Source organism: Podarcis erhardii, assembly GCF_964252035.2.
Source record: "Podarcis erhardii genome assembly, chromosome: 14".
Lineage (NCBI taxonomy): Eukaryota > Metazoa > Chordata > Lepidosauria > Squamata > Lacertidae > Podarcis > Podarcis erhardii.
The window spans coordinates 49,621,969-49,648,042 of record NC_138503.1 but is presented as its reverse complement, the minus strand read 5'-3'; the positions used below and the strand labels follow the sequence as shown (position 1 = coordinate 49,648,042).

The 26,074-nt window shown below is 42.0% G+C and overlaps 2 protein-coding genes across 12 annotated transcripts in view; one reads left to right on the top strand and one right to left on the bottom strand.

The window, feature by feature from the left end:
- The window catches only part of GPR146 (G protein-coupled receptor 146), a 66,844-nt gene extending 60,704 nt beyond the window's left edge, over positions 1-6,140 (bottom strand). For 2 of the 10 annotated variants that reach the window (XR_014151067.1, XM_081839997.1), the window contains exon 1: positions 5,195-5,926. The gene's annotated coding sequence lies outside the window, so the exon portion shown is untranslated. Of the gene's footprint in view, positions 1-4,710; positions 4,732-4,755; positions 5,080-5,194; positions 5,974-6,119 lie in introns of those variants that run through there. The other 8 variants (XR_014151060.1, XR_014151061.1, XR_014151066.1 and 5 more) reach the window with 8 other exon arrangements.
- The window catches only part of CHLSN (cholesin), a 150,000-nt gene that overhangs the window by 98,182 nt on the left and 25,744 nt on the right, over positions 1-26,074 (top strand). For both annotated transcript variants that reach the window (XM_081840113.1, XM_081840114.1), the window contains exon 3: positions 22,580-22,767. In XM_081840113.1, the coding sequence (XP_081696239.1) occupies positions 22,580-22,767 (188 nt within the window). The remainder of the gene's footprint in view (positions 1-22,579; positions 22,768-26,074) is intronic.

The window sequence follows — 26,074 nt, the reverse complement described above, 5'->3', positions numbered from 1 at the left end:
GTAGGTGTAGGAAGGGAGATGTGAAAAGCAGAGCTTCTGCACTGGCATTGAATCTGAACTGTTAAGCAGCTAAGTCACAGCTGCTTAACATATGCCCCGTGGTTGAACTCATTTTATCGCCTGACATTTGATATCAGACTTCTCTCAATGCAAGAAAAGGTTGTTGGAATGGAATACTTTTCATTGCTAGCAATTGGATGACATATAATTGTGCAGCTTCAATAATATGGAAAGCTGAGGAAGGAAGTGTGTCTGCATGTGAGTGTGCACAAAGCCACTCAACAAGCTAGCTTAAGGCACCATGTTTTGTGTTCTTGGAGTTAGTAGTTTTCTGTGTATTGCTTCTTGATTTCCAGTGCATGTCTGCTCATGTGTTTGTCTTTCATTGGGGGTGAAAATTTAGAACTACAAAACTTTATATGCTTGGCCAGTGAGAACTCCATTTGTGCAGAGGTTATGCTACGTTTTGCATTTTGTACAACCTTTTAGGGTCACTAGTGTGATTTGTGAAGACTGGAGCTTGATTACCGATGCAATCTGTTGTGTAGGCTAAATCTTTTCATTGCTTGAATAAGAAGATCCCCTAACTCCAACAGATAAGAGGTATATTTCAGGATTTTAGCTTGCTGTGCTGCTCCTGGGCCACTACTAAAGCTGATACAGTGGTACCTCGGGTTATAGACGCTTCGGGTTACAGACTCCGCTAACCCAGAAATAGTACCTTGGGTTAAGAACATTGCTTCAGGATGAGAACAGAAATCGTGCGGTGGCAGCGGGAGGCCCCATTAGCTAAAGTGGTACCTCAGGTTAAGAACAGTTTCAGGTTAAGAACGGACCTCCAGAACAAATTAAGTTCCTAACCCAAGGCACCACTGTAGTTTCTACCTGACCATACCAGCTCACTACTGGCAGAAAGAGAGAGGGCTAGCAACTTCACATTGTGGCAGGTTGGCATGTGTATGGTACTAGTTGTATGACTGGAAAATGGAATACAGTGGTACCTTGAGTTACAGACGCTTCAGGTTACAGATTCCGCTAACCCAGAAATAGTGCTCAGTTTAAGAACTTTGCTTCAGGATAAGAACAGAAATCATGCTCCAGTGGCACAGCAGCAGCAGCAGGCCCCATTAGCTAAAGTGGTGCTTCAGGTTAAGAACAGTTTTAGGTTAAGAACGGACCTCCAGAACGAGTTAAGTACTTAACCCGAGGTACCATTGCTTATCAATGAAACTTTGTTCCAAACTTGAACGTGTCTGTCATTATTTCTGTATGGTGCCTAAGAACTATGATGAATGAGCCACTTGCCAGTAGTGTCATAATGGGTTGGTTTTTTTCTGGTTTGCAGCCGAATCTAAACATGTTTACTCGCAAATAAATTCCAAGGATTTCAATCGTGTGTTTCTAATGGAGAATGCTTGAGGCTGTAGGCTTGGATAAATTTATAGCCAAAAAGATGGTCTGACAGAGTGTTTTTTGTTTGTTTGTTCAAAGTATCTGTACTATTTTGGGATTGATATGAGTGAATGCATAGTATCAAGGGATCTGTGGAAATTGTGCTCAACTGAAGGATATTGAATGGCTTACTATCTTCAGACTTATTCTTAAATTAGTCTGGTTGTTCAAATAGATGATTCATAAACCTTGTGGTTGGCCCTAGAGTGAATTTCATTCTCAGATAAAGCAAAATGTGGATTAGCTAATGTAATTTGACAGTGACTGGAAAATATTCCACTGTTCTTGTGGTGAAGGCAAGAGGCGTATCACCTGAACCTTGAAAGTCTGGTGCCAATGCATACCCCAAGAGGGACTTTGTGCAGCCAGAAAACATTGAGTTTCTGGCAGTATGTCAAGATGGATGACTAGACAAAATAAGTTTAGCCTTCAGCAACAGGCAAAAGGCAAACAAAAAGCTAGTAGAAGAAAGGTACATGCAAAGTTTTGCCATTGTACACTTGTTGCATTCATTTTTCATTATACTAGACTTTCATTTTACCAGCTACCTTTTGAATCACCGTTTAAAAAATGCTTTGTTTTGTTCTTATTAGCCAAACTACCATATTTATGAGCATTTCTTTTGAACCAGATATAATATGCTTGAGGCTGGTGCAGATCGCAGGATAAATAATAAGTGGACCCATCAGAGGGTTGCCAAAGTGGCCAGGGTAGGGAGGGCAGGAGCAATACAGCTGTTTTTCTTTTTACTTCTGGTCAGTTGCTTTTTCAAGTAAAAGCAGCATCATTTTCACAATGCCCAGGCCTAAAATGTGTATCTAATGTATGTGCCATGTTGTTGAGCTCAGTCCAAGCTCAGCACCAGCTCAGCATTTAACATACCCCTGCCTGTGAGCCTGTAAAATACATGTGTCTGTTTATTCCATAGCTCTCTTTCCACTTCCCCCAAATAAGATTTTTAAGCTGAGGCAGATAGGGTGGGTGGTGGCAGAGCAACTTGGCAAGTTCTCAGTGGCAGCTGGGGAGTCGGGATTGTTCTTACACCTGCTTCCTTATGCAGCTTTTTCACCCCACCCTAGAATGCAGACATGGGCTCAGTCCACTGTATTTGGCAGGAGCAAATGGAAAGCTTTTACTACTAGCTCTACTCTCTCTGGCGTCCAAGAGACTCCACCTTCTGACCTTCCCCTGGCTCCATAATTTTTGAAATCAAAAGTTGGTACCCTATCCACCATTCTTAACTACAGATAAGAATTATGTTGGTATGGTGTGTACTGGTGTGTACGGTGTGTAAGACTCATCAAGGTTCTCTCGATCAGATAGGAATCCTGTGGGTATTATGGTCAGCTTTAACTGTGGTTATATTTGGCACCAGATTAATTGCAGCTTTTCTGCTCATAAAGTATTCCTGAATTGTTTGTCCCTTCTCCCACCCCCACTGAAACATAAAAATTGTTGTTTGCTGAATCAGAATATGCTGATATTCTGGTCCATCTAACTCACTGTTGGCTGCACTGACTGACAACAGCTCTTTGGGATTTCTGACAAGTTCCAGCCCTACCTGGAGATGATGGGACCTGGGGAATCTGAATACAAAGCATGGACTCTGTCATTTTGGCCTGTCTGTCCCCTCAAAATAAAACATCAGCTATGGAATCTCAAAGGTTCTACTATCCATGGTGGTTTGCTATTGAATCCCCTTACTATAGATTCTACCCATCCACTACTTTTTGCCTTTGTTGTTGGCGATGGGAGGAGCAGATGGCATTTGTAAGTGGCCCATACTTGGCTAAGGAGTTGTCAATTTCTGATCTGTTGCAAGTCAGTTTCTCTATAGACCATGTATGACATGGAGTTTAATATACAAGACAATTTTCAGTATCCATATGGTATAGTCAGTTTCACGAGTCTTGCCATATCTTCTTAGACTCAATCAGATATTTGTTTTTAATCAAATCAGTTTACTTATTAGTACTAAAACATTACAAGTTAATCCCTTATCAACTTGAAAAAACCTGAGGTGAAGTAAACATTCAGAGGATAAAGGGGAAATTTACTGTGTCCCTGCAGACAACCAGTTTTACAGTTTTTGAAGTAACGAATGGTTCTGGATTTTGTATATCTGATCATAAAGAAATTGGGAGAAAAGTTGATGTAAAAGCCTGATTTTACTCATTTTTCATACCATTTCCTTTAAAAACAATGCTCTTTCTTTTACATTAGCTTTTGGATATTTTCCTCTCTCTATTTTTGCCATGGATTTGTGTAGTTCTGTTTTCTAGTCTGTTCACATATGGGAAGTTCTTTTAATGGTGGGAGCTGTACAGACACCAGAATTCCAGGTCCAAATTAGAGGTCTTTATATGAAATTCATTTATAAATCATCAATGCTTTAAAACAATATTTCCCCCACTTACATACTCTCTGACTGTTCTGTTTTCTGGGATGATAAATCACTCTCTCTATTTTTAGGTTCTTGATACGTCTTTTCAGTAGTGTGAGATTCTAGAGTTGTCATCATTCTGGCCTTAGTTCCCTCTCTGGGGCGGCTAGAACTTAAATCTCTTGCATGGATGACACCATGTAGTGCTCAGCCTATCATTTCACAGACTGCAGCTGCTGAGGTGTATTTTAAACTACTGATAATATCATGTAGGGCAATAATGTTTTTCTAGCATATCTTTAGCCAAAAGAACAAGGACCTTGGCTTTTAAAATGAATGGCAGTTAGGCTGTTTAAAATAATAAATGAGGCAGAGTAGAACCTTCAGGAATGTGTAACAGTGGAAAGGGGGGGTCTTAGCTAATGATCCTTACTATGGAAATAGGAGTGTTGGAAGCATGTCCCTATTTTCATATGGGAATTGTTGGAGGATATGCACTTGCTTTCTTTGTTTTCAGCCTAAGGTGCTATTGACTTGTATCAAGTGTTTTCCCTTCTCTCTGCAACCATTATGGGGAGCAAGATAAAGTTTTCATGATTTCAAGTTTCTCATCATATTAAAATCATGAGTGTTGGCAGCAGAACTTGCTGCCCTAGTCTCCTGTACATTCCTTAGCAACAGTCTCTCTCTCTCTCTCTCTCTCTCTCTCTCTCTCTCTCTCTCTCTCACACACACACACACACACACACTCTTACACACACCTTTTAACTTCTCCACATGAAAATAAAATTATTCAGTTGCATTCTGTCATAATTGTTTAGGGAACAACAGTTACTTTAATTTTTCTAGTTTTAAGAAGCATGAAGACTGCTTACATGGTCCATGTAGCTCTCTATAAAACCAATCAAGTGGATACATACTTCATTTGAAAATCATTACAGAAACCTTCAGAAATTCAGCTTTCTTTCTTTCAGTCTATGGGCTCCCCGATGTTTCACAATGAAAACAACAAATCAGGTTCCCAAACGCATGGAACACAGAGTCCTTTGGGGAGCGGGTAGAGTTACGTAATGGCCGGACTCTGGTCAATAAATCAGATTACACAAAAACACAATGACAAGAATAAAAAAGGAAATTCCACAGTCTTTGTGCATATTTGGCCATTCTTTGCGATGATTGGTGTCCTGACAGAATTTTCAAAATGTCTCATTTCAGATTGCTAAAATACATTGCATTCAAATATCCTTTAAAGAGTTAACAGGAAGGAACATTGAAAACATTTTTAAGTTACCATGAAGATAAGTGTCTTTTTAATTTCAGATTTTCAACCAAAAGGCTAAAAACTGCTCAGAGACTTACCTGAAATTGATCCTGAACTCTTAACTGAGCATGAATTCTCAGGTTTTTCTGCTTTAGTATGGAATCACCCCCCTTCAAGGCTGTCTCTTCAGCAGCTTCAGAATTCGCCACAACAGCAGCTGACATGCTATCCAGACAGAGAGCTTTCTTCTGAACAAAATTCCATGTTTTACTTCCTCTTTCATTTCTTCACACGTTTTTCTGCTACAGGCTTCATCCTCTCTGCCCCCCACCTCCACCCCAAGTCGTAAGATCAGGCACTTGTCCGGAGGTGTCCTTCTCAGCAGGTTTCACGTTCAAAACAATCCTTTCATTGCTGCCCACGCTGTAAAAGAGAATGGAGGGGGTGAGTTGGAAGGAAGCTTAAAGCGGCTGTCCACTCGCCAGGCCCCTGGACCAAAAATATTTTTTAAAAAACCTTTAGAGTCCTGCAAGGAGTAGCATATAGTTTTTCAAAGTTTAACTTCTGAAGGAAGGGGGGAAAGTGGAAAGCAAACTGAGTCCTGGAGTGTAGATTTAGTTCTCCCCCCACTTGGGCCCCTTGCCGACTGTTTTTATTGATTTCAATCACTGGAGGCTAGCTTAGCTCTCTGAAGAAACACTGTGTAATGTGTTCTTTCCTGGCTTTCATTAAAGAAACTCAATGCAGCTCCGTCACGCTGCCGAGCTCACTTGGCAACCTGCCTACACTCTGTGGTACTTCTTCTCCTTTCATTGGCGGAGACTGCGTTCTTGTTTCCTTCTCCAGCGAAGGACCTCAAAAACATCATATTCTCTCTGCCACTTCTTCTCTCCCCCCCCCCGCCCCCGCCCAATACTGCAGTCCTTCTGAGCCTTGGCTGGTTTACCCACAGCCTAAAAAAAGAAATGATTTTGCTGGAGCTAACATGGCTGCAGAACTTGCACCAGTTTAACAAAAACACACATATTCAGTGTTTTTTTGGTCTCTTTCACATTTGGAAGTTAGTGCCCAGATTTTTGAGCAGCATCAGAAAAGCCTGGATGTAACTGTATAAATTAGGGGGCTGGGTGGGGAGCAGTTTTAAAAGCTTTCCCCCCTCTCTGTACTAAAATTATTTGGCATTTATCTAGCAATGCTGGGGAACAATTTTAAAAGCTTTCCCTCCTCTCTGTATTACAATTCTTTGGCATTTATCTAGCAATGCTGGGGAACAATTTTAAAAGCTTTCCCTCCTCTCTGTATTACAATTCTTTGGCATTTATCTAGCAATGCTGGGGAGCAACGAGCTGACTTAGAAGCAGCCAGTTGCCTATCTGGGCTTTGAGTGGGAGCACAGAGTGGCCTCTATACCAGGCTTAGAAATTCAGGATCAGCCAATGCATCTGGGGAGAATAAAGCTGTACCTTTTCTTTTCCCTTATTCAGAAGCACTGTGCTCCTGAAGTTGCTGGGGTGGGGTGAAAAGAGTGGGGAGGGGTTGGGGCTCTCAAGGACACGTAACATTGGTGTTTTAAAGTTGAATGTCTGTTCACATTTTGTTATGGCTGCTTAAGGAAACACAGGTGTGAAAACTTTGTCTGCAGCAAACATGAGCAATAATAGGTACGGTAAACTTGGGGCATGGGACACAGGTGGCGCTATGGGTTAAACCACAGAGCCTAGGACTTGCCGATGAGAAGGTCGGCGGTTTGAATCCCTGCGACGGGGTGAGCTCCCATTGTTCGGTCCCAGCTCCTTCCACCTTAGCAGTTCGAAAGCACGTCAAAGTGCAAGTAGATAAATAGGTACCGCTCCGGCAGGAAGGTAAATGGCGTTTCCGTGCACTGCTCTGGTTCACCAGAAGCGGCTTAGTCATGCTGGCCACATGACCCAGAAGCTGTACGCCGGCTCCCTTGGCCAATAAAGCGAGATGAGCGCCGCAACCCCAGAGTCGGCCACGACTGGACCTAATGGTCAGGGGTCCCTTTACCTTTACTTTAAACTTGGGGCACAGGCCATGACAGAGTTTTGCATCTACAAAAGTTAAGGTGTCTGGAGTCCTCCCAGCACGGTGCTTTGCAGCATGCCCAGCCATCCTGTAAACAAAGTTTTTATAAAATTAAAGGGCGTGGAGAGAGGCATGAGATATAGGCCCCATGGCAAAAGACCCGGGCCCCAGGCCCACTAGGCCACTCCCTAAACAGTATTCCTGAGAAAACACATTTGAAGTGTGCAGATGCTCCCACTCTGTATCATGATAAGGTCCACCTTAGCAAACTAGGTGATGAGAAGCAATATGAGAGATGGGGCATGGTCTGCCAAGCACTCCTGATGGGTAACATATTCCTGTTTCAGTTTAGTTTGCTTGGGGCTCTCCTGTGACCTATTGTAACAAATGGAAGTTGTTTTACAGTCACAGCTTGGAGAACTTAGGGGTGTCATATTTAGGGGTGAAACTGTTGCCTTCAAACACTCCTTCAGAGGAAGCTTTATATTTCTATCATTCCTTGGAAAGATACATATTGCAATTTCTTTAGCAGTCTTTTTTCACTTTTCTGTACCCTGTATATGTTGTCAGTTCCCAGATTGGGTAGCTCCATACACCACTAGTTAGGCTTTATTTATTAATTAAAATTCTGGTGTTTATAATTCAGTATAATCTCTGCTTCTTATTAATGAGACTGATTGGTAACTCCTGGCTGCCCCTTCTTTTGTGCTGTTTAAGATCCTGCTGCCTCTGGCAATATGTTTTATTTGATTGATTATGTTTAATTGTATTTTTAACTTTTTTCTGGATGCCACTTTTTAATAAGAAAAAATGGGGCTTATATAAATAAATACACGCACAAATTACTCATATACAGAAGCTTCTTGTTCTCCATACTGAAGCCATTCGTTTCAAAAGAGGAGGTGATACTGACATTCTACCCATTTTCCAGACAACATTGGCTGAAAACAAGCAGATGTTTATATTGTGGCCTGAACAATTTTCACATCTTTTGAATTTCCAGACAAATAATGGTCGTGTTAGTCTTTGACACCGAAAACAACAAAGAATCCTATTCACCTAGGTGGGCATGAGAAAGTCACTTTCTCAATCTAAACACCTTCACGGGACCTTTGTGATGATAAAACTATGCTCATTTACTGGTATGAAAGGACTGGGGACGAGGGGAAGAGACCTGTAAAATTTAATTGATTGCAATCATTATTATTTTTTCCATGCATTTCATTTTCTTCTGACCTCTCTACACGCAGCCCCCTCCACCCTGAAACTCTGGATATATGTGTTTGTGTGTATGTATATATCTTAGAATAACACGTGCCATAATCAATTTGTTAGTCTTGAAGGTGCCATACTCTGCTGTTTTCCCTTATTTTTTTATATACACTAGTTATTATGGATGATTATGTGTTGTTCAGAAAAATGTTTTAGTTCAGTATGAAGTGGCATCAATTTTAATTGAGTACATGCTGGCTGCTTCAGTGTGCATCGTAGGAGTAACAAACACGTGTGTGTGTGTGTGTGTGTGTGTGTGTGTGTGTGTAGATGCACCATTCTTCTTTTTCTTTCCAATAGTTGAAAGTTTTCCTAGCTCAGAAAGGTACAAAGGCTTTCATTTAAATTTAGCTTCCTGGAGAACGTGTTTGGGGGTTTACTGCTCGAGTTGCATATAAAGCAACCTTTCTAACTCTAGCTAATGTAATTTCTTTCCAGTGTTTTTCCCCCTGCCAAGCGTTCTGTGAGATATTTTTGAGGAAGGCTATTTAAAGTATTTTGCAAAGGATGACACTTGAAATATTTTCCTTCATTAGTTTGAATAGCTTATTCATTGTTCCTTATTTGTTAATTTATATCTGGCCATTTGGACCTGGGGAGAAAACAGCAAAGACCTGATGAAGAGAGCACAGCAGAGATTATATTTTCTGAGAATCCTGTGGAAAAATAATCTCTCAAAGGACCTGTTGATGGCATTTTACCATTGTACTGTTGAGTGTGTATTAACTTATGGTTTGGGAGCTGCGCGGTCAGAGAAAAACAATGTTGTCCAGGGTTGTAAAGACTTCAGAGAGAATAATTGTGTGTGCTCTTCCCACCTTGGATCAAATCTATGCTTCCAGGTGCCATAAGAAAGCTGCAGAGATAGTGCAGGATAGTGCGCACCCTGGAAATGATCTCTATCAGCTTCTGCCTTCTGGAAGAAGGTACAGGGTTATAAAAACTAGGACTAGCCACCTGAGAATAAAGATTATCTTTTCGTATTGGACTGTATCTAGGCCTACAAGGCTACTATTAACTCCACCCCGCAACCCCCCCCCAAAAAAAAACCCATATTCCATACAATTTTTAAAAAATTGCCACACTCAGGAATAGTTATAAAATCAGTTTTGAAACCACAGTGATGAGTAATAAAATCAAGAACCAGCATATACCTAGGAACCCACAAATCATCCAAAGGCATTCTGAAGCAGAAAGTCTTCACTAAACATGGAAAAACTGGCAGTGAGCCAACCATCCTAATGAGCTCTCTTGTGAAGGAATCCCAGAGAACCCGGGATGCCACCCAGAAAACCTGCTCCTTGTAGACAGTAGGCTCATTTATTATTGCTTGCAACCACGGTGCAGTGTGTAGTGTTCTGGTTTATTATTCTAACCAATCAGCCACATTTTCCTCCAGGCTACTCCATTTTTCCCTCCCACCTGGTTTTGCATCCCCCTCTGCCAATAGTCTGTTACCCTCCTGTGACCACTGAACACTCTCAGTCCACATCAGTGGCGTAGCGTGGGGGGTGCAGGGGGGGCCGGCCGCACCGGGCGCAACATCTGGGGGTTAGGGAAATCCACGAGTTAGGGGGCGCAAATCCACGGGTTAGGGGGCGCAAATTACTTGCCTTGCCCCGGGTGCTGATAACCCACGCTACGCCACTGGTCCACATTGGAGATTTGGGGGTTAGTTCTCCCTTAGGAATCCCCTCTAAGTTTTTTTGTACTTCTCTAAACCTTGGGGTTTCCTGCAAGTCTACAGCTACCAGCAGCACGACTCCTGAATCCAGCAGCAATCAAGTTCAGCCCTCTGAACTTGCATATGTAAGGACAAGCACTAATCTCTGAACTTAAGAAATATGGGAAATGATTGTTTTTTGAACCAGTTATGTTTAATTTCCCCAACAGTAGATTTTTGAACCAGTTATGTTTAATTTCCCCAACAGTACAGTAGATTGATGGGGGGGGGGGAGAAACATGAGGAGAGCCATCCTTTGGGGGAAATGACCATTTTATTGGGAAAGTATTACTATTTGGAGCGCCAGTCTGTTTCTATCTTAGTGAAATATGAGGTCTGATATACGTTCATCATACTCAAGAGTAGATCATGGAAAGACCACTTAAATCAGTGGATCTGCTCTGAGTATGACTAACATTAAGTATCACCTGAATCATAGAATTGGAAGAGACCACAAGGGCCATCGAGTCCAACCCCCTGCCAAGCAGGAAACTCTCTATGAATTAACAGTGCAATAAATATATGGAACATGATGACTTAACATGGTTACAATCAGTAACGTATCAGTGCACACACCCCAGGTCAGCCCAAAAATATTTGAGATTGTCAAATATTTCGGTAAAATACACAACATTTTTTGAGGGGGTTTTGAGTATTTCTGAAGAGCACAAGTGGGTGGAATGTTGCCTCCTATTCCTCATAAGTCGCACCCAAGGGGTGGTGGTAACAGATGGTTCTCTCTGAGGTGGTGAGCTAACCCCACCATTTGTTTTCTCTTTCCCCCAAAGCACGGCTCTCTCCCCTTTGGAGGGCTTTGCTGTCAGGGGACAGTTTTATAGCTGCAAGGATGAAGAAGTGGAGATCCTATTTTGAATCAGCATAGCCCAAAGGAGCCTGGTCCTAACTTGAAATGGGGCCATTTGAGGGGTTTGTATTCGGAACTCCACATACACATGGCATTTTGCACTGTCTCTAGTTTTAATTGTCTTGATTTGATTTGTATGGCGGTGCTAGTTCTTTGGCAGAGCCTCAGTTAGTTAATTATCAGTGAGCCTTTCATCATTAATATACCACCTTGAGATCTGCATAATTTGGCAAAACTGTTTGGACTTCTTTTCAGCTGTTCTGTATTTTAGCTGGAGTATTGCATTTCCATCCATTTATGGGACTCAGGGGAAGGAAGGGAATAGCTCAAATGTTTTCTTGTCTTATCTTTAATAAGTGGATGGAGACTGCTTATGGACAAATATGAAAAAGGCTTACCAGGTGAACATCATCTTAGCACATTTTGATGAGCTAGCACCTGGTAATCTATATTCAGGCACTGTATAGAATGAACATCAGTATTCTTTGAACTAAGTGCAGGGCAATGAATCTTTCATTTATTTATTTTCTTTCACAATCTCATCAAATTGTCATTTGCCATAAAAAAATTCACAGTAGTCAATAGTAGTCCTTAAGGGTGTTTGCAGTGTATTCTTTCTTAGATATTTCGCAGTTTTCAGTTTCTTATTCATTCTGTGCTCCTCTTCTGAAGAATAGTTTTATTTTACTTATGTACAGTATGAGACTCAAGGTGGATAACAAATCCATATATGACAACAATATTGAAATAAATAACAGTCCCCATTAAAATATTAATATGGGGGGGAAAGCAAAGTAAGAAAACATTAAAAGATAAAGCATAAAAATAATCAGCCAAAGGTCTTTTTAAATAGCCATGCTTTTAAGGTAAAGGTAAAGTACCCCTGCCCGTCAGGGCCAGTCGTGACCGACTCTAGGGTTGCGCGCTCATCTCGCTCAAGAGGCTGGGAGCCGGCGCTATCCGAAGACACTTCCGGGTCACGTGGCCAGCGTGACGAAGCTGCAGCTGGCGAGCCAGCACCAGCGCCGCACACAGAAACGCCGTTTACCTTCCCACTATAAAGCAGTCCCTATTTATCTACTTGCACTTAGGGGTGCTTTCGAACTGCTAGGCGGGCAGGAGCTGGGACCGAATGACGGGAGCTCACCCCGTCGTGGGGATTCGAACCGCCGACCTTACGATCAACAAGTCCTAGGCACTGAGGTTTTACCCACAGCGCCACCCGCGTCCCCATGCTTTTACTAGCCATCGAAAACAAAGCAGCGATGCAGTTTGCTGCTACCTTCCCTTTTTGAGGTATTTCAAATAATAGAGCACATGCCTTGAATGTAGAAGGGCCCAGCTTCAATGCCTGGAATCTCTAGTTTAAAAGTATCAGGTAACATATGATTGGAGAATATTTCTCTCTGACGTTCTAAGTAGACAACACTGAGGTATGCAGACAAATAAGCTGACCTAGCTTCATAAGTTTCTTTGCACCTTTTAGCAGTATGCTAATTCTGTTCCTCAAGCCTTACCTGTTCTGTATCCATAAAATCCAGCTTTCTAAATTCACTGTTTTCTCAGCTTAGACTCCTTAAAGGCCTGCTGTGGTTAGGGCCCTTCATTGTAACTGGTGAATTCCAAGCAGTTTGCAAACTGACACAGTTCTTGGCATAGCAGTTAAAAAATCCTTGCATATGTGACTCAGAGTTGCTATTTGGTGTGTGTGTTTTGCATGTTTGTAGTTGCTGTGAGTCTACGGGGTTATTACCTAGTCAAAGTCTAATTTGGAATGGTGGTGCAAAGTGTGTGGCTAATTTGCAAAGGCAGATCATAGAAATAATGCAGCACAATCTGTTCTGTTATTCTCTGAAGAGGCTGTATTCCAAAATAAGGAGTAAGCAATATTTGTAGGACTGGCCCTAGGCCTTAGAGACAAACATATCCCACTGTTTTGATGCTTCTAATAGTCCTGTCCAGTAGCTACCCATATTGTCCATCTATTCTCAGAAGTACACTTCCTCCCCTCACACTTATGCTCTCCTAGTGTGCACTCCATGATGACTTTCTTGCCACTTCTTCATAGGCATACTTCTCAGTTTGAAAGCCCACGTAGGCCCTTTGCGAGCTTTCATAGCAGTAAAGATTGTTCTTCTTGCTCAGGTAAACTGTAGGCACCTTCCCTGGAAAATTCCACATCAAGTTCCTCTTATAATTAGTTACTGATTGATGCAGCCTTAATAGGATGTTTTATGTGAGCCCAATAAAAGTGGGAGGAAGTATTGCAGTAGCATAACCTAAAAGCTGGCTTATGTAGTAGACCAAGATTCTGATATCCCGTGGTACCTTGGGTTACATACGCTTCAGGTTACAGACTCTGCTAACCCAGAAATACTACCTTGGGTCAAGAACCTTGCTTCAGGAGAAGAACAGAAATTGTGCTCCAGCGGCACGACAGCAGCAGGAGGTCCCATTAACTAAAGTGGTGCTTCAGGTTAAGAACAATTTCAGGTTAAGAACAGACCTCCAGAACGAATTAAGTACTTAACCCAAGGTACCACTGTACTGTTCAGGAAATCCACAGTTTGCATCTTGCCTCAGCCAAGAACTCTCTTGAGTAGCCGCTTTCTCTCAATCTCTACTTCCACAATCTAGGATGATAATACCTACTTTGCAGAGTTATTGTAAGAATTACTGAGCTAATGCTTATGCTGTTATTTATTATGGCCTCTAGCAAGCCACCCTTTTCCAAACCCAACAGCTTCATTTGTGCAGTAGTGCTAGATGTCTGATAGGAAGGAATTAGTACTTCTTGCTCCAATAATCCAAAAGTTGCCACTTGCTGAGTCTTAAACTCACCTGCCCATATTTTTTTTGCCCTCTTCCTTGTTGTTGTTTTTGGGGTTTTTTAAGCTTTACACTTCTCTGTGGCCTGTGTGTGGACACCTGTGCAGAGCCTTGTCTTGGAACTGGAACTTGTCTTGGAACTGGAGCTAATCCAATGTTTTGGCATAGACTGCCAAAACTCTGGTCATTCTTTTCTGCCTTTGTATTTTTATTTTATTGTTATTCTATCTTACATTTTGTTATTTGCTTTATTTGGTTACAGTATAACTGCTGCTATGTGTACCTGTGAAAAAAAGCGCATCTTTTCTGAACCACTGTTGCAGATACTCTCCCAGGGTTTTGGTTAAATGCATCTCAGAAAAAAGGCTGGCTCAGCCCTGAATTCAGCTACAATCTTCACTTTTGTGGAAAGAGACCCCCTTGTCGTCACTCTCTACCAAAGCCTTAAATTGTGGGGAAACAGTCCACCAGGCCAACCTAGAACTGTATATTACTGAATTAAATACAATAATAATATGCCACAATATGCAGAAAAGTGGATGAGGGTATCATTAAGAGCAGAAGGCACAGAGCAATTAGTGGTGCTTGAAAAGTTATAAAAATATTTCACATTCTCTTAAATACTTGTGCTAGGAGGCTTGAATCTGAAAGTTTTGTACGTCTTGCTTTAATGTAGTTGAAATACTGACTGTTCCCTTGTAGGTTACCTGGATGAAGGAATCCTTTACTCACTTGGGTAAACCCCATGACAAGGGAGAACAGCACATAGCTTGTATAGATATATGGATGTGATTATCTTCCAAATGGAGGTGTTTACAAGGGTTGGTGTTTTCTGCTGGGGTCTTGCTACAGAACAACAGTTGCTTGTATAGTTTTGGTTGTTTCCCACTGGGGGAGGAGGGAAACAGAGGAGGACTGCAAATAAAGAGATTTTTGATAATGTGAGGAATGTGGAGGAGGGAGAGAAGTGATAAGCATATACTGTAGTGGAGAGAAGGAAGGCCTATGTTATCAGATACATTCTCATGAAGGAATTAGTCTCATTTTAATTCAAACGCTTTGCAGCTGAGGCAAATACAAACAATTAGATTGTTCCACAAAGAAGACTTAAGTCAAGTGTGTCTAGCTGTTAAAATAATCTTTAAGAAACAGTTTGGCAATAAGCAAACTTCTTGCTGTTCCCTCCCCACACCCACTTGGTTCTCGTTTCGTTAAATAGCATTCCCTAAACAATGGCTTATTGTATGAACATTCTGCATCCTGTGATACAATTATTTCCTTACTTTTATTTGAGATCTTGATTCCCCCCCCCATTTTTAGTTATTAAATATTCTGCCAACAATTGCAGTCCTGCTTTTGATGCTTACAATCAATCCTAATATCAGGTAAGCCAGTGGTGAAACTCCTGCGGACTTTGATCTCAATGTGGCTTTGACCTCAGATGTTTTATCATCTCCCTGTGCAACATGTGACGGGTGAATCTTTGTGTCACGCTTTTGACCTCTGTTCAGTTATTTATTTAAAAATGTCTCTTTCCCCCATCTCTTTGAAAGTTATGCTGTAACAGACTGAGGAGGTGAGACACGGGTGAAGGCAGAGTGAACATTTAGCACTAAGAAGCTGGGTTAACATCCAGCCAGGCTCAAGAACAAGGTATCTGACATCTAATCAATTCTAAAAGGAATGGGCATCGTCTTGTTTTTCCTGCTTGTACTAAAGATTTACAGCGAGGGTTGTTACAGTAGCTACAAGTAGGGTGTGCGTAGGGCATTAGTCATAACCTCCAATGAGGAGGCTGAAGTGTGGTTTTTTATGTGTACCCTTAGAAATGGAATGTGGGAAACTGAGTTATTTAGAAAAGGTGTCCTCTGCCTTTTTTGCAGTTGCAGCGCTCAGGGCAGCTTGCAACTATCCACAAGAAACAACAAACAAAAAATCAATATAGCCACAAAAGCTTTGAAAAACACACAAGGCAGCAGATCAAAAACCCTTTTTAAAAAAATGATGCTAGTCTATTAAAAACACGCAACCTGACATGTCAGAACAAACATTTTGACCAAATAAGAGATGATTAAGAGTAGGGGCCAACTGAACATCTTAGAGAAGGGGATGCCGCTGTTTGGGCACAGCCACAAAGAAGGACCTCTTGCCATTCTAGCCATTCACTCCTCCACCACTATCAGAAAGCAAAGAAGAGCCTCCCCCTTAGATCCTAATTTCTGGCTTGACAAGTGGGGTGCCGCAGGGTTCTGTCCTGTGTCCATTGTTGTTCAGAATTCAAAATAACTTTAAAAGATTGGAGAACTGGGCCTGAGCTAACAAAATGAATTTCAGTAGGGACAAATGTAAGGTTCTACACTTAGGCAGGAATAATCAGCTGCACAAAAATAAGACTGGGTACACCCAGCTTGTCAGTAGTACATGTGAAAAGGATCTAGGGGTCTTGGTGGACCACAAGCTTAATGTGAGACAACAGTGTGATTCAACAGCAAAAAAGGAAATGTTATTCTAAGTGACATCAACAGCAGTGTCCAGATCAAAGGAAGTAATATTACCACTCTATTCTGCCTTGGTCAGACCACACCTGGAATACTGTATCCATTCTTGGCACCACAGTTTAAGAAGAATGTTGACAAGCTGGAACGTGTGCAGAGGAGGGCAACCAAGCTGATCAAGGGACTGGAAACTAAGTCTTATGAGGAAAGGTTGAAGGAGCTGGGTATGTTAATCCTGGAAAAGAGGAAACTGAGAGGAGATAGGATAGCCACCTTCAAATATCTAAAGGGCTGTCACATGGAAGATGGAGCAAGGTTGTTTTCTCTTGCTCTGTAGGCTAGGATTCAAACCAATGGCTTCAAGTTACAAGAAAGGTGATTCTGACCAAGCATCAGGAGAAACTAGTAGGAGCTGTTTGACAGTGGAACGGTTTCCCTTGGGAGGTTCTGAACTCTCCTTTCTTGGAGGTTTTTCATCACAGGCTGGGTGGCCATTTGTCATGGATGCTGTAGCTGAGATTCCTGCATTGCAGTGGTTGGACTAGATGATCCTTCCAACTCTATTATTCTCTTCAGTATTTTGTCAATTTAATCCCACAATTGGATTAAATTATTAACAGGGAGCAGGCGTATTTGCTGGATATAAAATATTTTGGAAGTCTAAATCCCTAATTTTAGCCTGATTAGCAACCATTATTATCAAAGCCTCAGGTGAAAAGCCCAGTGCATATATCTTGTTCCAAAGCAGCTTTCATTGATGCAAAGCATAGTTGGCCAAAAGAATGTACAACTGCATTACAGTATAATCAAATCGAAAGGTTCAGGCTATTGAGCGCTAGAGCTCACTGGTTGAAATCCAACTTACAAATAAAAAGCTGAAGCCCCAACTCATTTAAGAACGCCAAGAATAGACCAGAGGATGAGTGCCTGCATGGCATCCACATATGGCCCAGCATCTTTAATCCAGATTGCAGCTCCAATCAGCAACCGGATAACAGAGTTAGCCTTTAAAAAAATCTAGAGCTCAGTGTTTGTGGAAACCACTGTTAGTGTAACAAAAGTGGACAATTGCTAAAGTAAAATATCACTTTTAAAAGAGTGAACAGAAGTGGAGAAAACACACATCCTTGATATACTCTTCTTGTAGTTGAAATTGGATCAGAGAGGTTCTCACTTGTCCACAGTGAACCTACATTTCAGTTTGACTAGACATTTTACAAATTCAAAACAAAGGCCTCTTGTGAATAGACAGGGCCTCCAGCTTTACACATAACAAATTCCTTGGAACTAAATCAAAAGCATAGAAAGGTTAACGCCTCCCCCACTTTGATTGGAGTACTCTGCTGCATGATGGTACAAAAAGAAACAGTGATCTACAACTGTATGGCTTGGTCTGGAGCCAATTTATTCATCTCCAAGACTTTCAACTTCTTACTTCCATATCTCTCCCCCCACCCCATAAACACTACAATTGCCTTATGATATGGGGAGCACAGCTCATCTTAACACACAACGTGTAAAATGATGCTAAAAGGGGCACCTGTCGACTCAGATTCTCTTTTAGTACAGATGGAGGAATACTATCAAGCCTGGATGCCTTGTTCAATTCACGCTCTGAAGTTAAATCATGGACATCGTGTTACATTTGTGCAAGTGTGTCCACACATGAACCCTAAAACATGCTTCCTAGAGAGGTGAGGCCTTTTGTGTGAGACAGTCACATGCTTCTCTGAAAATTTGTCACACCAAAGTATCATTGGACACACAAGCGACACATACGGTTATTGCAAGAAAGTAACAACGAAATTAATCCTAAATTGATAAATGCAGTGCAGTATGTACAGTGAGATGAGGTGGGAGTTGGAGACATAGCGTTATGGTGGTTCCACTCGTACCTAAAGGTTGATTTCAGAAAGCAGCATTCAAAGACGTCTGCTCAACATTTGTGCTGCAGGGTCCTGTAAGCTTTCAGTTCTCCTCCCATGCTTTTTAACATCTCTGTGAAACCTCAGGGTGGGGTCATTAGAAGATTTATAGTGATGTGCAATGAATGTGCTGGTGGCACTTGTCCCTGTTTTTCATTGTCAGCTGAGTCAGCTGAGGTGGTCCAGGTGCTTAGAACTGATAATGAGCTGAATGAAGGTTGAATCCTAACAGCATGGAGGTGTTGACAGGTGGTTCCATACTTTTAATGCTTTTTGTATGTGTATTTGCTCTTTGCATTGCTGATTGTTACTGTTTTTGCTTGTGATATAATTATTCTAAATAGAGAAACAAAATTGATAAGAAGCAAATATCACTTAAATCACAGTAGGATTTAATTCTGAGAAAACATGCTGCTAGCTTTCTGCTGTTATGACCAAAGCAAGCCTATCAGTCTGTTTTTATTTTATTTCTAATTTTATTTCTAATGTATGTGAGATATATGTATGTATGAGATGAAATCTTCCTTGGGCACCACTAAACTGATGTGGGTAACCCAAGTAAAAATGTTTTTAATTTGTAAATGAATATTTAATTTTATTTATCTAGGGCATGTATGTCCAATGTGTTGACCACAATTGACTCGGGGATCACTTGAGAATTTTGGTCCATCATGGCTGCTTCAAGCACCCCGCTCGGCCACCAGCTTTGCCCGACACCCAGTCAGCTGGCTGGCCCAGACAGGTGCAAGACTCCTGCCTCCGTCTCCTGCAAGCTGCAGCCCCGGGCAGGGAGGCAAAGATGAGGTGTGTGGGCTCTGCATGGGCTGCAGCTGTGGAGGCGCCCAGTCAGCTGGCCAGCCAGGAAAGGCACAAGGTGCCTGCCTCTGCCCTCTGCAAGCCGCAACCCTGGGCAGGGAGGCGAAAATGAGGTGTGTGGGCTCTGCATGGGCTGCAGCTGCGGAGGTGTCCGGTCAGCTGGCCAGCCACGAAATGGAGCTGAGGGAAGGGCAGCACGCGAGAGAGACCATGACGTTTCTCCTCCTCCCGTCATTTCCCATGGAAAGAAAACCCTCCCCTTCCTAGTTCTGCATGGATGCTGAACTTTCCCCACCTTTCCAGCTCCAGCCTAGCTGCATTTATTCAAAAGTAAGACGCTACCGCCCCTTCCCACATTGCTCTTTCATCTGGTAAAGGGGAAAGTGGACATTCTGGGGCGTGTTGGCTTCCCGTGTGTGCACCAACGGCCCTGTGAAGGGGCTGGTGTGGGGGTAATAATTTGTTATTATTGTATAATCATAATTTGTATAATATGATTATTGTATAATCATTGTCAGGGAACTGCCATCAGAGCCAGAGGGAGAGGGAGGGCTCCAGAGGGATTCCGGAGAGCGTACCGGAGGGAGAGAAGTAGCCCATCTTCTGGGGAAGGAAATCAGCGTAACACTAGTGGAGAAGGGGGGCAGATGGGGGAATCGGCGAGGTGGCTCCATGTTTCCTCGCTGGAGACCAGCGAGGAGAGCACGGGTCCTCCGCTGCCCACACCCTCCCTGCGCAGAAGGCTTCCGCTCAGGGAGAGTAGGCGGAGACTAGGCGTCAAAGAGCTTCTTTGCTGGAAGAAGTTCAAGAAACGCCCACTGACGGATTCTGCCAGCGATTGAGACAGCCACGGGTGAGTGGCTGTCCGGACAGAAAGGGTTCACCTAGGTAACTCAGCCAAGCGTGGCGCCGATTTACGCACGAGCAACCCCTAGAACCATTACAATCATATTATACAATAATGATTATAATATGATTATTGTATAATATGATTATTGTACAGTGGTACCTCGGGTTACATATGCTTCAGGTTACATACGCTTCAGGTTACAGACTCCGCTAACCCAGGAATAGTACCTTGGGTTAAGAGCTTTGCTTCAGGATAAGAACAGAAATCGTGCTCTGGCGGCGCAGCCGCCGTGGGAGGCCCCATTAGCTAAAGTGGTACTTCAGTTTAAGCACAGTTTCAGGTTAAGAACGGACCTCCGGAACGAATTAAGTACTTAACCCGAGGTACCACTGTATAATCATAATCTGGCTGGGTTTCCCCAGCTAAATATAATATGTTTAAGTTGACGAATGACCATGGGAGAGTGTGGTAGATCACTGTCATTTTTTTATATTGGATGGTGGATTGCAACCTGTTGGATGTTGGACGTACCTCAGCTAGGGAGCTTTCAGCATTCATTTTGCAGAGGTGCTAATTGCGGCAAAAGCCACAAAGAGTATTGCATTAAAGACTAAAAGGTTTATTATGGCATAAGTTCTCTCTCACTTTCATGAAAGCAAAATGCTGTCACACTGTAGCATCATGGGAAGGAATAGAAGCCACAGTGAAGATAATGTAGGTGAATAGGTGGGGTTTTGCAAATGAAAGCTTGTTCAGTTTTCAGTGGCTGTCACAGTGTGCTGGTTATGCTTTAACTCTGCCTTGGACTATTGTCTATCTTTTATTTGTGTTATAATTTTAATGTGGAAGGCAGTACAGTCAAACCTCATTTGCTGAATGTAATTCGTTCCGGAAGCCCGTTCTGATTGGCTACAGGAGCTTCTTGTACTCAAGAGGAAGCTGCATCGGAAGTTTGGCTTTCGAAAAATATTTGAAACCCGGAGCACTTCTGGGTTTTGAGTGTTCAGGAGCCAAAACATTCCAAAATGGAAGCGTTTTGGAACTGAGGTTTGACCATATAAATAAGTTTTTAATAAATAATTAAAATTCAGTTTGATGGAATGAAGTTTGATGGAACGAAGTAGATGGGCTGTGGAGTGAGAAAAACTCACCCCTTACTCCAGGAGCTTCAGCAGGAAGCTTGTTTTTTTTACTCACCTCAGTGGTGTCTCTATATGCAGCCCTTTTCTTTTCTCCCATATAAGTGAATGGGCTGCTTTTCATTCTGCACACGGGAGCATTGCTGTATGAGGTAAAGATGTCTCCTGACAGTGGGTGGTTCTGCCTCCATTGACAAGGTGGGAACAAATATGTATCTGTGTGCTGTTCATAAAGAGATACCATACAGCCTACCCTGACGTTTCTTTTTTTAAAAAAATATTTTTTATTAACCGGCCAATCAAATCAAATCAAATCACATCACATCACATAAATTCCGAATTACAAAGCCGAATTTTAGATTTTGTTGAGGAAACCCATATTTCAAGATCTGAAGGGGGATTCTGATCATCTTCTTGCCACTGCGTTAATGTCTAAATCAGTCCAAACAAAGTTCATAATTCTATCCAGTCTTATCTTGCTGTTTCCACATCACATCTTGTTCATATATTTTCTCTTTTTTCTTTATGATCTCTTCTGATAGTCTCCTTAAGCCGATAAACACCAATAATAATCCTGTGTGAATTTTTCCGTTCTTCCAATCCTCAAATTGAGATGGTTTCCATATATCATCACCTTCATAGATAACAGCGCTCTTTCCATCATTAATTACAGAACTGTCGTTCTTAAGTCCCACTGAGGAGTTTCACCCACAATATAAAAACAGCTCTATTTCTCTATTTCTCCTCTCAGACTTAAGTCCTCTGACAGAACTTCCCAATATGGCGACAGAATTTTTAACTGCGTCATTTCAAAGCCCTTATACATTCCACGCTCTTCTTAAAACATGCTTTGGTTCGAAAGTTTATCTCCACACAGCCTTAAATCCACAGCTTAAGTCCTTAAAACGACATTTCTGACTTGTGAGGGGGGGGGATTCTTGTTTAATCACATAAGGGAAAGAAAGGAAAGGTTTTTTTTCCCTCTCCCATCAGTCCCTTTGCCATACCGAATCTTGGCGTATCTTCTCATGTTTTATACTTGCTCCTCCGACTCGTCTTGTTTTATCAGAGATCTTTTCTGTTAGCAGTCTTTACTCCCCCTTCTTCCTTGAAACATGTGCATTCGCTTCATCCAAATTGTTTCTTTTGAAGTTCTTGCAGCTAGTGGCGCGGATCAGAGACAGCGTCCAGGAGCGCCGAAATCCCACAGGAGGGCATTGTGCCTAGTGCCCCCATCCCCACAAATTCGGGGGTGGTATAGGGCACAGCAGGCAAGGGCAGTCCCCCACCACAAACCGGGGGGGGGGGTAGGGAGGCTATTTACTCCCATCAAAGCCTCCAATTTACCTCGTGTGAGTCGGAGAGATGTTATTGTCAGCCATCTTCTGATGCACCCCTAGTCGTCCCCTCCTAACGTTTCTCCAGCATTTAGGCCCTCCCCTCACATGCACCCTGTCTATCAACATAGAAACTGGGACATTTTCTAACAACAGTAGATTGAGTATTGTACTTTTGTTATTCAGGAAAATAAACCAGAGGAGGATTCAGATGAAGAACTTTCTCCAGAGGAAAAGAGGACGTTGGAAAGAAAGCTGAAGAAAGAGCGCAAGAAGGAAGAAAAGAGATTAATGCGAGAAAAAGGGATCGTAGTTAAGAAAGTAGAATCTAAGAAACCATCACCGTCAGAGTTGGCACTAAACTATTTAACTAGGTAAGTTCAATAGCTTTGAAGATTCCTCAAGAGTTGTTGGCTTCCATCTGTCTCAGAAGACAATGGAGTGTGCCTTTGGGGTGAATGTTCAGAATATGTCATATGTTTTGAACTTGCTACCAAATTTTATTTCTGAAGCACCAAGTACTGTAGAGGCAAATTCCAGTTACTTCAATGAAACTTGTTTCCAGGAAGTTTAGGATTAGGTTTAAATGGTGATAACTTCAACAGGTTGGTTAAAGTACAAGTTCTTAGAGTTAAGGTTAATATTGGGAGACCTACTTCAGTTGGTGTGGGACTGATGCAAGCCAGACTTTCTGACAATCCTTTCAACAAGAGCATATAAAATCTATTCATAGAGTGATACAAAATGAATGATTGGGTTACAAATTGTCTCCTTATGCTCTCCTAAATGGCTTTCTTTCTTTCTTAACTTGGTGGCCCCATATGCATATGCACAATATCACAAACCATTTGTGATCACAAACCACTTGTGATCACAATATCACAAACTCCTTGCAATTTCAAAAGCAGCGTCCCATGTGGCAGTATGAGGAGTGGGACTTGTGTTATAGAAAAGCAAATTTAAATCCCTCATGGGCTCATGGAACTGGTTCTGTGTATGGATCCCTATTTACTCCTCCCAAATTCCTGGTTTATTTTGTATAGTTGTCTCCCACTCTCAAGCTGGCATTTGTAGGATGCACAGGTAGCCTCCCATCCAGGTACTGACCAACCACAGATCTGCTTAGTTTCAACATGGTTGTTGTAGCACATACATGGTCTGAAATTAAGTGGGAACCCTTGTTCAGCAAGTAACTGCAGGGAAGTTGAGTGCTGACATTTCCCTTAACCACAGTTAATGCAGAAGAGGCAATTCACTCGCAAGAGGGAATGAGTTCTTGCATATTCAGTGGGATACGTGGATTGTAGAGGGTTCAGTGTATCTGAAGAAGTGTGCATGCACACGAAAGCTCATACCAAGAACTGACTTAGTTGGTCTTTAAGGTGCTACTGGAAGGAATTTGTTTTGTTTTGAAGAGGGAATGAGAATGGGAAGGGGTAGGGTGTAAATCTGGATGCTGGCTCTCAGTTTCTGAATAGTACTTAGAAGGGAGGCAACGTCATGTCTGCACTGATTCCATAACAAGGTGACATAAAGCAGGCGAAACCAATTATATTCAGGCCAGACGTCCTCCTGCAAAAGTGGGCAACACTATTTGTGCCTTGAATCCCAGAAGAGGTTTGCAAGTGAAGAAAAAGAGAGAGATCAGAAACCCTAAACCAGACCTTTAGAAACACATATCAAAGCAGCAATAAACCAAAAAGGTTGCAGCGCACACTTTGAACATTCACACAACATTTGTGCAGTTAGTTATTTTGTATTTAATAAGATGATTAAATGGAGATAAGTCATTGTTTTTCCATATGCACTGAAATTGCACGAAGTGTCTTAAAGTCATGCAGCTTTAACAATTCGAGGCAAAGTATTACATGACATTTGGTTGATAGAAAAGAGCTAAAAGGGTTGTACATTTTAGAAAGTTTGGTGAAGAACAAAGCCTTATATTTGAATACCAGGGTTTTATAATTATATGCCAGGGTAAGTGAGTGGTTCCAGACTTCAAATAATGATTTACTGTAATTAGATATTGGGCCAGGGTGGGCGGGGGGACAACTTAAAATTCCAGTAGGGGATAAAAGGGAGAGGGGGGTGGTTAAAAGTAAAAAGCTTCCATAACAGGCTACAGCCAATTACAGGACCCAGATAAACACAAAGGTGGTGTTTTTTTTTTCCCAACAGCAACCCAGTTTCCACTCTAAAATCCAGAAGACTAGCATGTTACAAAATATAGGTTACCACTTGAAATAGCTCCAGTATCTGATCTCCAGCAGTACTTAGGACTAAAACACACAGGCAGGCTAAATGGTTGCTTATAACTTTTTAGTGTGGAGGGAGGAAATTAATTGCCTTCCAAGCTGGGGGAACGTGTGTTTTTTGTGACATAACCCTCATAATGGAGTGATAGCAAAATGACAGCAATATTCTCAATATGGAGCATAGCTAGGATTCTTCACCATTGTTTGAAATGGCAATTGGATGGGCAGGTTATATGCCATCTGCTCAAAAAGTACTCTGGAATGTACCGGTAAGTGATTACTGCAGTATTAGCAGTCAGGTTTGACGAATAAAGGATGAAACTGTGGCCTCTTTTAGTCAACGTTTTATCTATTTTGAATATCGTCCTATTTTGAGGACTATTTTGAGTATCATTTTCAACTGACATTAAACAGGAAATCACTCATAACCAGTGTTCGAAACTCCCATTGTTTTAGGCGCATTTTGCGACAGGGAATTTCATTAGCGTGAGCAGTTTCTGAGTTCTGGGCTCAGTACTGCACCTAAGATTTCAGATTAAAACTGCAGAGTGGAAGGAAAGGGAGAACCTTTTTCTGCCTCTCCACATCCGGCTTCTCTCTGAAGACTGGAGAAGAGACCCTCTTAAGAATATTAGGGGGGTGGGCAGGGAAGGACTAGACCATATGAAAAATGAACATAATATTTTAACTGCAGTTCATTCATTTTCAGCTTTGTATTCTTGTTATAAAAAAGTGCGCCTAGACATTCCGCTGATGTGCTAATAACCTAGGTTTAAGAAAGCTCCTAGATTTCATATCTCAATTTCTAACACTGCTCATAACATATTAGGATTGGCTGGCATTGTTACATCTTGGGAGACAATGGAAGAGTGTACCTTTGGGGTGAAGTCAAAGTATGGGATAGTTCCATGCCTGCTGTCGCTATAGAGACCGATACGGGAGAGATAGGTTTTGTTGTAGCTGTGGCATATAAAGGCATTTGGTTGTGTTGATGCAGGTGTACCATGACATTTTCACAATTTTTTAAAAATGCCATTGTACACCTGCATCAACACAACCAAACGCCTTTATATGCCACAGCTGCAACAAAAAACCTATATCTCAACAAAAGAGGTTTAAAGACTATCTCAAGGCAAATCTAAAAAAATGTAGAATAAACACTGACAACTGGGAAACACTGGCCTGCGAGCACTCCAGGTGGAGAACAGCCTTTACCAAAGGTGTCATGGACTTTGAAGACATTCAAACTCAGAACGCAAGGGAGAAATGTGCTTAGAGGAAGGCATGCTTGGCAAATCTACACTGTGATCAACTCCCACCCGGGAACCAATGTCCCCACTGTGGAAGGACGTGTGGATCCAGAATTGGCCTCCACAGTCACCTATGGACTCATTCTTAAAACTGTGTTTATGGAAGACAATCTTAC